At 34.0% G+C, this 19,084-nt stretch overlaps 1 protein-coding gene across 10 annotated transcripts in view; it reads right to left on the bottom strand.

The window, feature by feature from the left end:
* KIAA0825 (KIAA0825 ortholog) overlaps positions 1 to 19,084 on the bottom strand; it is a 235,845-nt gene that overhangs the window by 39,033 nt on the left and 177,728 nt on the right. The window contains exon 20 of one of the 10 annotated variants that reach the window (XM_063179918.1): positions 2,610 to 2,662. The exons of 6 other annotated variants lie outside the window; for them this stretch is intronic. In XM_063179918.1, the coding sequence (XP_063035988.1) occupies positions 2,641 to 2,662 (22 nt within the window). In that variant the 3' untranslated portion in view covers positions 2,610 to 2,640. Of the gene's footprint in view, positions 1 to 2,609; positions 2,663 to 17,711; positions 17,850 to 19,084 lie in introns of those variants that run through there. 3 more of the 10 variants (XM_063179920.1, XM_063179917.1, XM_063179916.1) reach the window with 3 other exon arrangements.

Raw genomic sequence — 19,084 nt, 5'->3', positions numbered from 1 at the left:
AATCTTGACTTAGATTTCTTGACTAACCTGCAAGTTGTAAAACCTTTAACTGTGTTCCATTTAATGCATTTAATAGACGTAAAAGCTCACAAGCAAAGATATGAAGGATAATTTACGCTTGCAATGCATTTTTGTCCAATTAATAGATTGCTTGTGTGTTGCACACTTTGCATGACAAAAGAGCAGAATATTAAACTGCCATTTATGAATGCATGAAATTGCACTTTGCAAATTAGAAGTGCCGAAACAGAAATTTTTCACCCTGTTTAGGAAATAAACAGTCCTTAACCAATTAAATTGCATTGTAATAATTCTATGATTTATTGCAAGTTGTTTAACTTTCAAAAGTTGGCTAACCCATATTAAGGTCACAATCCATCATGTCTTGCTTGGAAAGTCAGCAAATAATGGCTGTTGTAGTAGCTGCTTTTGATGATAGTATGAAAGAAGTATTAGCACTTGTCAACAAAACTGCTTACAACTTAACATTAGCATGCATGGGCTGCTGTACCTATTTATTATTCTGGCAGCTTCACACATATTGTTACAAGCTTATAAAACATTTTGTCGGGTGGAAACTGAATGTACACTGTTTGGTTTTCTGATAGACTGGCAGCATAAATGTCTGGGCTGACTTAGTTTAGGTTAAGTGTAAATAGAGACACAAATTCTTCAGCCTGTTCTCTTATTGATACTGAAAAGTACTGAATTATTCAGCATCCAACTCTTCTGTTTGTGTCTATCACAGTTATCAATTACCCATCAGTCTTCTTGTCAAAACAGAATGGATTAATCTGGCTGAAAACAAGACAAAGAAGTGGATACAATAACAGAGGTGCAGGGTTGCCAAACTGTCAAAGGGAAATCCAGGCAGTGACAATTACCGTCAAAAGTCAGATATCTGGCTTAAGTGAGCAAGTGATTTCCCTTTACAAGCAAAGAATGCACTTAGCTTACTCTAAGTAAATTAATCTACCTACTTTGCCTACTAATGCATTATCAGCAGTGATAGTCAGTGATTTTGTCAGTCACGCTGCTCAGATGCCTTTATAGCTCATGCTCTGTGTGCAAGTTGATACTTAAATATGAATATACACAAAATGTTATTTTATTTATTAAAAGAGAATTACTTAAACACATGAACTTCTGATTACTTGTGTTAGCTTGATCCATTGTGCACATTAATTGGTAAGAGAAATCAAGTAAATCTTTGAACTCAGGCCTGTGAAATACACTCAGCTTCTGTTAGATCTAGCCTTCCATTTTCCTCCCAAGCTCTAAACTTTGAAATCTTGCTCAGTGAACTCTTTAGGTCCATTTATTACTCTTGAAAAAGCACGCAGGTGCATGTGATTTCATTTGTATCTTTAAGTAAAATGTTAGTAACACAGCCCCCATCTGGAGCAAAGGTTTGGCACCCACTGAGTCATGTCTGGGATTCTATCAGAGGTTTCTGGTTTCTTTACCTTCTCCACCTCCTCCTCCCCCCAGAGTAATACTATCAGAAAAGACTCCTCTAAACTATTTTAGTTATAAAATAACTGAAGCCTTGTAATCATGGCAGAAGATTTCAAGATCTGGGTATAAGCCAAACTTTTCTACTGTATACTGCACTAAAAGCTTTTCTATTCAGCATATTTTACACTTATTTTAGAAACTTATTTGCTACCTGATTTTAATTCTTACATAGACATGGAGTACAACATTCTGGACTTTTAAATGCATATTAAAAATTACCAGTATTTCCCACTATGTACAAAATGATATCAGTATAGCACATTATTCACAAAATCTTTGGACAAAACTTGCACTTGCACATTAAACAGTTTGACAGACCAAAAACTGGTATCCACATATTTCTACATAAATTATTGTAATTCTTTAAAAATCAAAATATGGTCAAGATTATCACCAGAGTAATAAATTTGCAAAAACAAAAACAACCCCCCCAAACTAACAAAATAAAATCCAAACAAAAACACACACATAGAATGTAAACAAAGAAACAAAAACCAAACAAAAACCAACCAACCCCCTCCCTGAAATTAGCAGAGATATTTTGCAATCATTTCCCCTACAGGCCCGACTCACTGCGTATCTCTCTCTAAATATTCACTAAAAATACAGTGAAAGCCATTGTGTCCCATTATTTCAGTAAACTAGTGACATTTACCTGTTCTACTTTAATCTTCCTTTTCTTTTTGGTCATTTCTATTAAGCATGAACAGTACATGGCTAGTTCTGTTAAGCACTTGATATCAAGCATCAGGATTTATTGGCAGACATTTAACAGTCAAGAAAAATTTGCACTTTTGTAAAAGTTATTCAGATTGTACAATTCAGCATTGCTAAACATCTGCTCAGTTCTTTTAATAACTTTAAGACTGTAATGTTAGAATTGATAAACAAGATAATATTCCTTGTTCTTCATTTGGAGATATGCTTATTGGGGTCTCTGTAAATTTGTGTGGAATTAGCGTCATGTCCAGGTCTGATTAACTCTCTTGATCCCTTTTAAGTGAAACACTGTAAAGAGATCTCAGGATATCTTTCAGGAAGACTTTTCCAGTTCCAACAAGGAAACAATATAAACTTACCTGTTACTTAATTCTTGACAAAACTGCTTTGTTCTCTTGAAAATTAAATCATTTTTCCCCTGTAACTGGTGAGAGCAACCATTACTATTATTATAAAAGACAAAAAATAATTTAAACAGAAGAAATTCGTTGCTTCATGTCAAAGGTTTTAAAAACTAGTTACAGAAATCAAACACTGCAATGAAAAGAAAATTGCAGCAGAAGCACTTATCCACTTCAAATGTCAGAGAATAATTTTCATTTTAATATAAGGTTTTTTGTCTTTAAGATCGAGCTTACTCATTTGTTTACTCAAAAAGTTATTAATTATGGCTACTAGATCTATCTGCATGCCTGAAAACTGTCTATTTTTTTCATGTAATGTCCAATGGATTTGCAGAAAAATCAACCCATAAGCTTCATTAACATCTGTCATATGAGACAATTAGGAGAATAATGTTGACATTACCAATCTGTTGAAACACCAGCCCAGATTTAACATTAAGGCAAAAATTGCACCAGTTGACATAGCTCATATAACTTCCAAAGATTGTTTCTTATGGTAAACATCTTTCAATTCTAATCTTACTGTGTTTTACCCCAAAGATAGGCACATATCTGAGGACTAATAGGATTAATTTTTATTTCTAATACCTAATTATATGAAAACTGCTGCTCATGAGGCATTATCTAGGTGTGCATATAAAGCAGCAAAATGGTTGCACCTGTTTAACTTTAATTCTGCAATTCAGAAAAAATAGTTTAACCAAAACCAAGGGTTGAATGTAGGTCTGTCACTATGGTTTTTCTGATAGAAAAGCAGAAAATGCAGAATTGAGAGGCCCCGTCACTGGCAGGGACTTCAGGTTGATAAGGCTGCTGGAGTTTAATTTGAGACAGTCAGCAAACATAGCCTCCAAGCTGCAGATGGAGAGCCCTGACCAAATCTCAGTATGAATATAATAGTGTATGAATATAATGAAAACCAAAAGTATGCAAGAGGTAAATATGTATCAGAGCAGTTGGTGGTAGATTAAATTTCATAAAGCACATTGCACTTGATGGTTTCTTGCATTGATTGTCAAATGTTAGGTACACTAACGCACATTCACACTAGCTAAAAAACTAAAATCTAGTTTGCATATTATCAAGCAGCATTTGAGGTAATCAAGCTTTTTACATAAAACTGCGAAATTATATTTTGACAGTTTAAGATTATGCAACAATAAAGAAGAGCATTTGTGCAGATTATCATGAGGTTGCAGAGGAATTTTCCAAGCCTAAAAGACAAAACAATACAGGAAATTGACGTAATCCCAAACCTACCCACAGAACTACAAAGGCTAGGATGCTGCTAAGGAATGTTTTCAGAATTCTTAGTAACTTTCATTATCCCACTTTCAAAAACTAAGCAAAATGCAATTGTGTCAAATTATATTATCTTTGCATGATTTAAACATTTAGTTCAGAGGTAGCTTCTCCAAAGAATTAAATTAATTATGTATAAACTAGTGGTGCTAATGTTAAAAGATTTTCTAAAATGCTGACAGCTCCCAAACAGAAATATTTTGAGTGTACAGAATTTATATTAATGCTTGATATTATTATTATTATTTTAATTACAAACTCAGGTTAATAAAACACTGGAATTATTAAGCTGTCCACCATACCTGGTCCTGTTACTCACCTGCTTGTTTCAATATAGTAGAATCTGTCTTGTTTAAAGTATTATGCCAAGCACAGTTATTATCAACTACTTGGCAGTGGACAACATTTGTGAACACACAAGTCCATATGACACAATAATTTTCTAATTTCTTTTTAGTATTTCAGTGTTTGATGTGTTACTTCAAGCTAATTCTATGCATTTGCTGAGGGAAAAACCCCAGCAAGTTAAAGAAAATAGAAAATAAATTATTGTGAACTGGTGCATTTGAACAGTGCTTTATCTAACGCAGTCTGTGCAATTCTGCCCTGTCTTCAGACAGGCGATTATCATTCTGAATCATCCATAAAAAGAGGACAAGGATCAGAACTCCCTCTGTGATCACAGCTTATTCCAATTACCATCCTAAAAATACTCATCTCTCACTCTTCAAAGCTTGTATGGAAAGAGAATCCCAAGGGTGGTCTAAAGAACCCCTTCCCAACCTACAGCCTGTTATAAATGATAAAAACAAGACCCTGGCTAAGAAACTGACATTCTTAACTGCAGTAATAATGAGATACATGAACTGAAAATTGCTTTTGAAAAATCAAACTGATCAACTGATCATGGCACTTCAATTGCAAGTCAAAGTATCAGGGTAAGCAAAATTTCCCTTTCAACCCATAACAATACTTAAAGAAAGAAGAAAAAAAATTCTGCTGGGTATTGGAACTTTTGGGTTCTTTTCATCAGGAGCCCACATTGGTATTAATAGTGTGGGTTGCATTGAGTCAGAGTTACAAGTCTCGGGAACCACATCTTTGTCAAACTCAATAGGAAGGGCTGCTTCCACCTATTCATGCTTTTCACTTAATGTGTTATTTTGAGATGTTTTATTGGCCTACAGGGGAAACAAATACCAATCTTTCTATGGAGCACTAAATGTTTGAGAATGAAGTGTCTGACAAAACATCATAATTGTGACTAACTTGCTTTCAGAACATACTTATGGGCGTTCATATACAAGATCTGTATATGTATACCCATATATACAAGATCTGTCTATTTTTGCTAGCATAGTTACATTTAGAATCACAGAAACATTCCAAATTTTTTCTCACCTTGTCATATAAACCTTATAAAAACATTTGAAATGAACAGCAGTTAAAAATTAAAATCATTGATCAAAAAGAAAATTAACCTGATACAATTAACCATAATTAGTGAGTAAACCTGACACACAACTTCAATGTTTTTAGTGAAAAAATATATTGGTAGAAAATGTTGTTTAAGCAAAAGTTAAATCCTACACAGGAATTTTTTTTTCACTAGAATCCTTTAAAGCAGAGAATAGAACTAGTAACAACTCATGCTATTTCTGTCCATTATTTTCATTAAATTGAACTGTTTCATCTTCCATCAGTTCAGCAATCATGTAAGTTTATTGAGCTGCTCATAGATCTTAGATAGACTGTGTATTTATTGAGTGCCTCATATCTCTCATTATTTTTATGGGGAAGATTTTTTATGCTGCATCTTTAGGTTAGTGTGCAGGAAATTGAAATGCAACATAGCTAACATGCTCCAAATGGAACTTTTCCATTTAACTCAAAATGGAACATGAGCCATGCAAAGATCAGCTCAGAATTGTTCCATACTGAACTGTGTTTGGGAACACTTCAAAATCTTCTGATTTGGAAAAATAAGAGTTTTATTTTTCAGTGTTCATAAAAATTGTCTTAATAAAGAGTATTGATATCAGAAAGACTAAGCAGGAATTAAATATATAGAAACTCAAAATTTTTTGCCCTATGTGAACTTAATTTTTTTATCAGTAGCTCATAGGCTAATAAGCACTCACATTGAATTCAGTAATATATTAATGTCTGTTTCTATTTTGAAATTTTAAATTATAAGAGAGATGGCTGATTATTTACTTTATTAATTTAGCTTTGATTAGCTTTTTTTCTTACCTTTTTCTTATCAAGGTGAGGCTAGCACACAACAGCTAAAACCTATTTATCAATAAACTAGGGTAGGATTATTCAGAATTCAAGAGGCATGAGAATAGATTATGTATTCATATGTGAACTAGATTTAAAATAGATAGCCTAAGAAGAAATAGAAAACCCTGTTATATAATTCTGGGCGGCCCTAGCAAGAAATAAAAACACAACTGGAGAACCTCAACAACGACAACAACAGTCTGTTGCTGTGGCTATAGTGCAATCAGTGACTACTCAATGTAATTTAAAATAGCTTAGAATATGGATGGTATACAAAAATGTTCTTACTTTGGGACTACAAAGATAAATTTAAAAATTACATGTATTAATATATGCAATAATTTGCATAAACAGAAAATGCTTTGCAGTTTTGGAGAGGAGAAGAAAATAGATAGCAAAAGGTATGAAGAGAACACGGGACTAACAAGCCAAGTGAGACAGGCATGGTGCAAAGCTCTGCTCTGCAGAAAAATACTTTAAAAGATGACAGAAAGAGAAACTTTTTCACAAAAAGTTTTCCAGAAACATTTTAAGAGAAAAATTTAGAAGGTAGGCACAGAAAACCTAATGTAGGATGTTGACATCCCTTTCCATTAAATACTTTTCCCAATCACACCTGCTTGAGAATGATGCAAGGCTACCTTTTATCTGCCCAGTTTGTGTCTCTTCCTTATCAGTAACTATTAAAATGCACAGTTCTGAAAGAACTGACAAGACCTAGCTTGCTTACTGAAAGCGTTCGGTGGAAATTACCTTCAGGCTACTTTTGTGCTGTATAAAAGTATATTTTATACTTGTTAAGAATTTGCTATTTTTCTATTTCCCTTGTGTTGTTTTCCAATAGGAAAACAGAAACTCTGTGTATAAACTACACATTATCTGCACACACGTTTTCACTGTTTTCAGGTACAATATAAACTTTCTAACCTTGCATGACCCCTTCTGAGCTCTCGTCTGCCTGACTCGTTATGGGAAATACCATTCAAAATCAGAGAGCTCCTGTATCATATTTCTGCATTATCCTCGGCATATTTTTTTTTACATACCCTAATTTACTTTTGAGCAGCCTCACTTTTAACAGAAATTTCCATTCTTTCTCTAAATTAATATTGCCAATAGAGTAACAATTGAGGAAATATATAAATACTTCAAAGTTTTTTTCCTCCTTTACTTTGCACTTGATCTGGCACTGTTCATTTAACTTGGTCATGATTCTCCTCTGGACTTGACTAACTCAATCCCTGCCCCCAACAAACCCAGACTATATCCTCATGAACAAAACAAGACCAAAGCCAACCTCATCACCATCAGGTTTAAAATTTGTCATCCAAGAGCTGAATGAAAAGGTTGTTTTTAAGAGTCAGCAAAACCAATTTGTGATCAAAGGTTCTTCTGTGGTTGGAGATCCATGGCACAGGAATCAGCCATTAATATCTGCTTTAGGTATTCTGTATCGCCTCAGGGCTAGGTAACTCACATGCAGGCACAACAGGAATAATCCTGCTCCTGTGGTAGCGTCACTGAAACTAAGCTGGGCCCACCATTCATGTAAGCCACCACGAAGAATCATTAGAATAGCTGCCCAAATTTCAAGGTACAATTTAGACAACAATCCCTTTGAATTATCTCTTTCCCAGATCTCCTGCTCAACAAGCAGCATGCTCTATTTAAGATGACATAAAAGCCTGGAATCTCATTCTACTGAAATTAAAAACAGGATCTGCTTCTTTATTCCTAAAGGCAGGACATTATCTTTAAACTCTATCGATTTATCTATGTATCTATATCGATCTATATTTTTAAAAAGCAACAGGTTCTAGTGCCAAGACCCTTTTATCTGCTGGGTACTGAACTAGCCATCCTTTAAAATTTAATTTCAAAATAATGAAAAAGCATGTAGCTGGATATTTCCAGACATTATTTCACTAAGTAGAATTCAAGTTATAATCTTTCTCAACAGGACAGACTAAACAATAATATAGACTCTGATTTATCTCAGGTGTTGGTCTATATGAATTATGAAGTGTAACTGTTAAAAGAAAAAAATGCAAGTTTTATGTGAGAACACACAGTTGTTATACAGCAATAATCTGTTTAAGCGTGCTCTGACACAAGATGCACCTCATCTTTGACTAATTAGGAAAGACAAAATTGAAATTAACATACAGTGGCAGAAAAGGTAGATCAGCTTCCTTACTGTCACTACAAAGATAAGTGTTAATTGTGAATTGATTTTTCAGATCATTTCAATACATAAAATCCTTCTCAATTAAAAAAATATCAATTGCAGAAAACAAACATTTTCCCTTTGGTTCTTTTGAATGCTCAGATTCTGCCTGTTTCAATAGTTTATTTATACTAATTGTATGCACATGTGTTCCCAGGTTCATTTAATAACTGGAATTAACAAAATAAACATAAGCACTAAATGCCCAATGAAATTCAAGATATCAAATATGATACTCTGTGTGAACTAAATGGCAATGTATTTGCAATTTAAAATATAACTCATCATAATGAAAATGTAAAGCAGTAGTTCTGCTTTATTCAGTATGGCAGGTCAGTGATCCCTGTGAAGCTACATTGAAGCAAAGAGTAGATTAATAATTTAATTTGGTTCAGGACTGTGCAAGTGGGGCACTGCAACATATTATTCTGTAACCAGCTGTTGACCCTAATACAGGTCAACCAATTAGACACCTCTATTTAACTGTTGGTGACCCATGTAAAACTGACTAGGAATTTTTGTTGTAAACAAAACACACAGGCCAAAAACAATCCCAGTTATCCCCCTGGTGGAGCCAGCAGGTTTGATAGAGGCTCACAAAGGAGCTCAGCAAATGAAAAAATTGCTAGATCATTTTAGGCTATGTTCTCTGAATGAGCCTTTTTTCAATCTCCCTTGGTGAAGCAACAGCCCTCTCAGATAAACCTCCACAAAGCAAACACTGCTCATATGAAGTTATGTTTGCTCCTTGTTATCACAACTTATGCCACTTAATTCATTATTCAATGAATTCAGTTTCTTATTTATTAGATGCAAGGTAGCCACTCATCCCTAAAGGCCATGTATGCAAAAGACTGCTTGTAATGCTGTCACTTCAAACCTCTTCAGGCTTTTACATTGCTTCAAGAATTAGGAAAAAAGGAGCAAACAATTTAGATTTATTCATGCTGATATTAAATCTGTATATGATAAAGGCAATGAAAGAAACATTACATAGCTAGCTTAAAATCTATTGATAGAGATCAACAGAATATCTTACTCCCTGTAGCTGGGACACTGACTCCTGCAGTATAAAACCCACTAGACAGTATTTTATGTTTTTTAAGAGATCTAATTAAAAAAAAAAAGTATTGGTTAGCCACATTCCTTGCTCCCATTGAAAGGTACTTCAACCTCTTTCCTCAAGTGCATTTGATATATCCAGTCCACCACCACTACCAGAATTATCTGCTCAAGTGCTGAATCCTCATAGTCAGCATATAAAAATCAGGGATTAAATGCCACAGATATTAACGTCCAAAATATTTAAAATATCCTTTTGTTATGTAATGGACTGTAAGACATATTGCAGCTGATTTTTGTAACTCACAAATGTGTGTTCTTCAATGTTTTTAAATGTATATTTTGCTAATGACATTTAATAGCACAAAATAAGATCTTCAACTCTTTTTGCACTGCAGTAGCATTCAACAAGATGTTTCAATTTTACTCTGTAACTTTAGGCTGTTAGAATAATTAAAATGCAAACGAATTACTGAATTAAAAAGACTTCCAATACACTCTTAGCACAATTAATATTGTATAAAATTATCTGTGTAATTACAACAACATTGACATAAGGCATTGTAAAAAGTCACCAATAAGAAACTTGATGTAAAACTGGCAAGAAATTGAACAGGCATCTACATATGAAAATATACGAGGCAGCTTACAGTTAGTATTCCATGTGGCTATTATTACACAGTAGATTCCACATTTCAGGCATTGAAACATTTAAAAAGTAAGCATTTTTTCCTAGGAATTCAATCTAATGATGCATAATAATGTACGACTTACAACGGTTTACAGTAGATATTTTCCTGACATTAACTCTAATTTTAAAATTATACTTAGTGACCTGACATTACATAAACAATTGAAACAATAAGAAAAAGAATCATATATGTCAAATATATATATATTATATAAAAATACTTTTATATATATATATAAATCATATATATCATATATATCAAATCTATACACCTCAAGAAGTGATCAAATGACTCAAAATAGCATTCTAATTATAGCAATTTATTGCTAAAGTTGCTACAACAAAAAACTGCTTTTTAAAACACTATATTTTTCTAAGGGTGTGTTATATGGCTTGTGACTTTAAAAACATATGTATGATTCTTATTAATCCTGCTCTTATAGCATCAGTTAAACCATCATAATTCAGGAGCTCATCCACCTGAATAATTAACCTTTTATTCCTGCAATAACAAGTACAAGATGTATTGCTTTCCTTGAATTCATAATGTGGCAAGTATAGAAATTCATAAAGTGTAATACAAGACCCAGTTGTTTTCTCTATGTCATGTAACAGTGTCAGTAGCTGGGCTGTGTGGGGAACTGTATTCACATTCATCTGATATTCTGAAGCAATTCTGAAAACTTAGTAGGGAATAATAATAATGAATGAAAACTTTTCTGGTAATATAGAGAGTCCTAACTTTATCCTATATTGTGCAATGTTTGCATTTTTGCACATGGGAGATTTTAAAAGTCACACAGAGATTTTTGTAGTGCGACCGTATGCTAGATAAAGACATTTAAGCTGTCAGTATAAACTGCTTCTGTTTTCATTTTGCATTTAATTTCAATGCCAGACTCAAGGCATAAATTTTTCATCACCTGCAATGGTATGAATAAAAGATTAAAAAAAGAACTGAGAAGAAATTCTAACACATGCAGTGCATGCAGCACATTGTGCAGACACAGTGTGCATAACTACATGTTTAATTTCCATCACTTTTTCCTATGTCAGGAACACTATTATTTAGTTCATACATCATGCAGCTAATTTCCAGGATTTCAACTCTGTGGAATTCAAATTTATCTAGCTCTGGATAATAATCCGTTCAACACTCTTGAAATCTGAAGATGATACACATATTGGTAAATTCACATAGTACTTTCTTAACATTAAATAGAATATGTCTCTTGCCATCTAGTGTTGGTAAGTTAAGTACTATTAAAATTTTTCGACAGCACATATTCTTGCCTTACTTCTTGAAATAGCGAATGAATAATTCGTTTCCTATGTTCCAAGAAGGAAGAATTACTAAAAAATTCTGAGTTGATTTCAATTTCTCATTAAGGCTCACTTCATATTTTAGCTGAAGGATGTTATCAATCCCAAGAGGTGACGTCATGGTCTCATTCTGACAGAAGTTTTTTTTATTTAGCACTTAAGAGAGTTTTTAGGAGCATCTTTTATTTAACTGTATTAACACTCAGAGGGGCTTGGATGAAATTCTGTTTATCTCTCTCCAGCAGTCTCTGCGGAATAAAGAAAAGTTCTGTGGAATATACCTTGTTTAGCATTAATGGCAGCCCTCTATTTGTCAGAAAATATCTGAGATTCTTAGTTTGACTTTCACCTAGCAGCAAGCTCTCAGGCATACAATACATTTCAGTCAAAAGTGAAAATATTCTTCACTTTTGCACCATTTTTAATAATGTACATCTGTGTAGTAATCTCTGTACACTGAAACTAATTTAAGGGGAAAAAACACACTGCACAATTTTAACATAATAAGGTGTCAAAATGTTTCCTAAAAATAGGTTCAAACTATGGTTTTTAGTGCTTCACTATCAAGAGACTGAAACATCTGAGCAAAGGCAATAATGGTACTACTCCAGCAATAATGGTACTACTCCAGTCCCTGACCTTTTCAGTCTGGGATGAGCACTTTTAATGGGAAAGATACATTTAATGGATGGTGACTGTATTAATGTGATTTATGGCTGTCAGAATCAAGAGGAGGGAACTACAGCATTTTACTAGTTGCTTCTTTGACTTGTAGCAAAGCTGATCCAAGTCACCACTTTTGAAGAACTTCTAGAAAGATTATGTATAAGTTTTCATTTCTAATGCTTCTATTAAGAGTTCAAGCAGATAAAAAGAGGTAGAATATGAATAATGAACTTTTTTCACTATTTTCAGTGGAAAGTTGTCCATTTGAAATAGACTGTGACATACTGCTGGGGCTGTGTGACACCTGCACTTATGACACCCATTTGCATTCATTCTCTACTTCCTCTAAACAAATAAAATTACATTCAGTGTTTCAAGCTGTCAAGGCACAAAAGTGAAATTATGTATTTATTTTTAATGGATCATCACCAGTGGGAGCAATGGTGGTGCAATTTTTTACTGGCAATTCCCTCCTCAGTTCCTGGCATCGGCTCTGCAAGTTGCTAAGTATTTTAGCCTTGATCCAGCACAGATCTCTGCTTTACTTCACATTGGATGAGAAACCATCTCCTATGAGCATCTGAACTCTCTTTTAACAAATGTAACAAATTATAGTCTGCACCACGCAAGTACAGTCTTATCACATGAGACAGTAATCAAAGGTTAAATATGAAATTTTAGCTTTGAATTTGCAGATTTCCATATATTTAACCTTTTCCTATAAAATTTGTGACAATGATAAGATACACAGTTACATTGCAATCTCATTTTTTAACTCTTTCCAAGTCTACGAGTAACTTGGGCATCTGGCATGGTAACTGTGAACTTGTATACATTCATCCATATTTATTACATATGTATATATAAAACACAGAAATTAGAAAATGCAAAAACAGAAGTGTTGTACTTTAAACACACTTTAAACACAGTTAGAAGTGTAGGATTCAAGGAAGTAAATTGGGAGTGGAAACAAGAATAAGAAAATATCTTGTAAAGAATATCTAAAACTACTTCTAGTTCTTTATACCACTGTTTTCAATCAATAGTGAAAATTGAAAATTAATTGGCAGTTAGAAGGTAACATTTTTTCCATGCCACAATCTTTAAAAAACAACTTCAGCATTTTGGATTCTAAATTGTTTCCTTCACAGAAAATATTGCATTTCAGAAATGGGATGGAGAACAGAAAGTCTTTGCTAAATGTTTAGGAAGAGGGATGTGAGCAATCAAACAAACTGATCCATTAGACTCAAGGCACTTTCTGTTTGTTATAATTTTTTCTATCCACCAGGCATTATTTTTCCCAAAATGAGAAAGTGTGGTGCAATTTTTATAGCTGTGTCTATGGATGAAGTCACTAAAGGCAGTGGTGCACAAGACGTAAATGTACAAGTTTGTCTTATTCTCTTGTTTGCCTGGGGAGGTTATTTTGATGTTGCTTATACTGTATTCAGTTCTGAATTTTCTAAATATGAAACTGGAAAAGCTGGAAAATTTTAGCCATTGTCTGAGTGTTGCTGTGTAAGGTTTCAGTTTAGATTTAGATGTTACAGATTTATATTCAATATCAATGATACTGAATTTTGGTGTGTAAATAATTATTCATATCATTGAATTACAGCATTAGCACTTAATTCTAAAACTGCAAAATATTATAAAAGTACAGAAAATGTTTAAATTAATTTGCATTGCATCAGCTGGTGAATATCTGCCTTAAAGTTCCTTGGCTAATTGATATAAATTTAGGAGTTACTCTGTGATTTCATTATGAAGTACAGCACAGAATGTGATGGCTTCTGTCATTTTGAAACCAATGCTTATAGTGTGGTTGTTTCATTCACATTTCTTTTTTATTTTTTATTTATTGTAGACACAAGCTCAGGAGACTTCCAAGCTTTGAGTCTAGTAGTAATTTCAGCATAGCGATTCCATTTCTAAAGCTCCACCTATCTCATTGCTAAATTTTACTTAAAATCATGATTTAGTGACAGTTCACCATTAATTTTAATATATAATTAATTACTAATGTATTTTGATAGTATAAATCCAGTTTCATTTACACGTTCTAAAGTACAACATGAAGTTGATAAAAATAATTTTGCAGTATTCTATTTCTGCTTGCCTACTACAAATCAAAGATTTTCTTCTTTTCATAATACACTATAATATGGTTACAAGTGCATTGAAATTCATCTTGTTAGAATGGTAGTAATATATCCCACCAGGACTACTGTTCCTAGTAGCAATTTAAAATAATTATTGTGAGACTTGATGCTAGACATCAGGTTTGCAATAGAATTACAATGAGGGAAGCATATTAGAGACAAAACATTGCTGGAAGAAAACTTCATAATGGTGCAATTTGGAACTAAGCCTCAATTTTACAGTAATAGATTCTCTTTATGATGGCACAAAGGAGTAAATGCACTTAGCAAATTTAAATCTATTATTAATCACACTTCGTCGATTGGAGTGGAGAAAGAAAAGATATTAGGTTTTTAGGTATATTTCTTATATAAAACAAGTTCTGCAATGAAGAGCATTTTAGAAAAATCTCCTTGTTCTAGCTCTGAAACACAGCAAGTCTTCAGAACTGCAGAGAGTTAAAGAGGTTCAAAAACTTTCTAAAATAGTTTTGTATATCTTCTTTTCAGATTAGAAGTTACTCAAGATGGTACACCCTACATCACCAAAACAATTTCACTTCTAGAAACAAAATATCCAACAAGAAAGTTGAAGTAAATGTGATATTCACGATTGCTTTCTCTAATCACTCTTTTTAAATGGAGGGAGGCTTGTACTAGTCCTGCTTAATTATGTCACAATTTTAACAAAGCAAAGTATACTCATTTAAGTATCTAAGATTGATTCACAGTTTAACAGACCACTGGATGCTTACAGAAAGATATTTCAAAGAAAGTAACAGAAAGCAATACAATGCAGATTTTAGAAAGTTGGCATAATGCACTGGAAACATTTCTTATTCTATTATTGTGAAAACGTCAAGTTTTTATACTCTGCATTGTAATTTTACATCTAACATTAAAATAACAACATAGATTTGGTACCTCTTTTCTATTAAAAATGAATCACTTTTTTAAGAAAAATAAAAGAAAATTATATATCAATATATTAGACTGGCAGATGAAGAGTTGTTTACATTTTGTTGGTTTGGGGGTTTTTATCACTGATGCTTTCAATAAACAGCTGTCTGATGGAGACAATTCAGATGAAAATAAAACTTCTAATTTCAGCACAAAGTAATGTGATAAAGATATCTACCAAAGCACCAGCGTATAAAGGCCAATAGTCCTTGCAAATCCTTATTTTAAATAATATTAATTTGACATTTATTTTATAATCAGTAAATAAACATTTAAAAATATATTTAATAAATTAATATCTCTTATCTTTGAGAGGAACATTAAGTTCACATTCACCTACATTTTACTGCCTTTGACCTTTGCCTGTGGAGACTGCTTCTGAGACTTTGGGATAGACTAGAGTCTACGAGTGTGTGAAATAGATAATAGAGAATAATGTAGTTTGGTTTTTGTAACAGGGTGAGAAATTTAGAGTTTTGGGATTCTAGTATAGAATTAGACAGGAGGCAGGATGGAAGATTTTGGGCGCTGTCTCAAGTTGCTTCTTCTTCATCTACTCCATTTTCTGCAGTGTTGGTGGCACAGGGTGATTGGTCACAGGAAGCTGCAGTGCAGAGGTTACGTGGACAGACAAAGGATTAGTTATTGCTAGAAAGGTAGAAATCAAGTATGTTTTAAGAGTTAATTGGATAAAACAGCTTTAAAAGACCCTGAAACTGTACATCTTGTAAAACTGTACGTTTTTGCTGTACTTTCTTGCACACTAGGTCTGGTGCAGACAGCATGCCAAGCTTCTGATAAAATAAACAGCAACCTAAAAAGTCCCGTGCGTCTCTCAATCCTGGCACAGCACTGTTAAAATGAGGCTTTCCCCTATCAGGGATGCCTCTGGGGCCCAGTGAGAGGGACAACCCCCACACTTGGCCATTTACACTGTGTTTAAAATTACTGACAGGCAGATAATCTTCTGATCTTTAATGAATTTAGTTCCATGCATACTCCAGCCATCAGCAGACAATAAATGCACACCTACACTGCAGCTTGCAAAGCTATTTTTAGATGAGCTGACTTGGATACCAGAAGCACTTCAAGCAGCATAAGCTCATGTGGGCTAATTTACTCTGCTTCAGCAAGGAAAATTAGGCTGTGAGGAGGTCCAGACTGTAAGTTCCTGGTACCCAAGGTACCTCATGCATAATTTCCCCTGTATTATTTCACCTATCCTGCAGTCTGTAGCATAGCCAAGGCTGAAGGAAACCAGTCAGTCCCTCCTTGAGACAAAATTCTAAAAATGGTTCTATGTCAATGGCTTAACGTGAATGAACATGAATTACGCCCCCTTCTCACATAATTTCCTTGGGGATGCTGCACACTAGATGACCCTAGTAAGGTCTGCAGAATAACACATCTATAACATCACAAACAAAAACTTCAAGTACTCAAACCAGTTTTCTGAAAGAGGAGTTGAAGACAGACAAGCCTACTCTTTTTCTATTCCTTCTGAAGAAGACATCATTTAAAGGAAAAAGGGGACAGAGGGAACTACCTGATCTGAATGCAACACCTAGTAGAGGTGGCATTACTTGCTTCCATAATTACTTCTCAAGTTTTTCATAGTTCATTCTTACCAAAGTGAAGAACAACTTTCATTCTTTTTACAAGTAAAAACATTCAACTATCAGTAAAATGTGATACACATCCACAGATTTAAAAGCAATTACATAAGCAAAAGGAAGTAAAGGAACTCCATAAATTACCAGTATCCTTAGATAAATTCATTACTCAAACAGTGAATTTTTTTTTTATTTCTTATGATATTTCAGAACTTAACTTAGTTTAAAACTAATAACTCAGCCAATATTTTGGAAGGATGTTAGAAATTCCAAGTTATATCTTCATTGTCTTTTTTATGCAAGCATGTCAATGTCAATTGATAATTTTCTTAATGGAAACAAACACTTCCTATAAACAACTGCTTAGCATTCCTGAAAAATATCCCAAACAGCTGAAAATTTCCTAAAACCTCACAAATGGCCAGAATGACACACACCGAAACCTCAGGATAGTCAGATTTTATGCATCTGACACAGCTTGTTCAAAAATACTGGTAGTACTGTATAAATCAATAAAATAACAGTTCCATGTTTCTATTTTCAATTATTTCAGTAGGAATACTGTTATAGTCCTATTCATTTTCTTCACTTAGTCCATACACAGTCATCAGTTTATAGTTTACAGCAGAGGTGATGATAATGCCTGTGTGTTTATTATAAAGCCATGCCTTTTGACTACTAAATAGAATTTAAGAATGCCTGCCTCTTGCAATACTCTTTACATCTTCAAGAAGTCCAGCCCCAAAGCACTTGTGATGCAGAGCTGGAGCATGGTGTTTCAAAGCCAGCCTGCAGCCAAGGATTATACCCATGCTGTGTGTCACACGAACTCCATGAAGCATCTCTTTTCCAAATGCCATCAAGAATGGCATTGCTCACAGATTTTCTTTCCTTTCTCTGAAATATCCTGCCTGATGGTCTGAGGTCACCGAACTAAAATAATAGAGAAAAAACCAAAATCCTGTCAGTTTCTCAGTATAGTTTATGAATTACAAGATGCTATGCTAAAGAACAAGAAAAAATAAAAAATAAAATATAGTACCAGTTCCCAAGACTGAGGAAAACAATTCTGACAGCATGCAACTTTTAAAGCTGCAGAGCACAATCTGGAATAATACAGTCTAATGGGGCAATCATATGCTTCTAGTACATAGTTCTAAAATTAGGTGGCTCTTGCCGAATGCAGGTTCTTTGCCATGGTGGTTCACGAGCCACATACTTCTGACAGTTGAAAAAATTTCTAGAGTATTCCCATTACATGTTCTTGCATCTCTTAAGCTATATAACTTGTACATTACAACACTCCAAATTCAGCCACTGTCTTCCTCCTACTCGTATCTTCAGTACTGCAATCTGCTTATTCTTCTATGGTATCTTTCCCACCTCTGCTGCCATAACTGCTTTCTACTACTGAATGCTCTTTTCTGCTATCTATATCTGTACCTGTGACCTCTTGTCTCTTTATGTTTTCCACTTCCTTCTTTCACAGCTGTGCCTCTAATATAGAACTTTATTACTTTCAGTATGATTCCTCTGTTATTCCTCTCAGTCACATCACTGAATGCTGACCACTGCCTCTAAAAAACACCAACCCTTGTCCATTTTCTTTTGTGTTTTCTCTCAGTTTGCCAATTTACTACACCATCCTGAATGTCATGATCTTCTAATTTAGGTTAAAAAAATCTCTCTTCATTTTCAAGGGACTGCCCACACTTATTGGCTCAGCATCGTCTAAATGATACTTGCTATTTCACTAGTCTTCATCCAAACTGCAACCAATTTCTGTCACATATAATTTATATAATAAAAAAAAAATCTTTATTTTCCATGCCCACAACCAAAGCACAAATTTTAGTACATAACTCAATGTAAGAGGACTCTTATGGAGCGGTATGTTCCACAGACCACTTTTTTGGAGACAGGGATGAACCTTTTTCACTCCAATGGCCCCCTCCAAATTAGTGTGTCACTGGTTCTCCTAAACTTCAGGATAAAGTGTCTTTACTTCTCCACTCTCTCTCAGCTTTGAGTCCAAAAACCTATGTCTCCTTCCACCCAGCTACTTTTCTTTGATCCTAATTCATGTGCTGTGAAGATGCATCTGCACATAATAATGGCATCAGTAGTGCATTTACCTTCTTGGCTAATCCCTTTTTTGCCACATGCAT

This window comes from Melospiza melodia, chromosome Z (assembly GCF_035770615.1).
Source record: "Melospiza melodia melodia isolate bMelMel2 chromosome Z, bMelMel2.pri, whole genome shotgun sequence".
NCBI lineage: Eukaryota > Metazoa > Chordata > Aves > Passeriformes > Passerellidae > Melospiza > Melospiza melodia.
The sequence above is the reverse complement of the archived record's forward strand: the minus strand, read 5'-3'. Positions and strand labels throughout refer to the sequence as shown.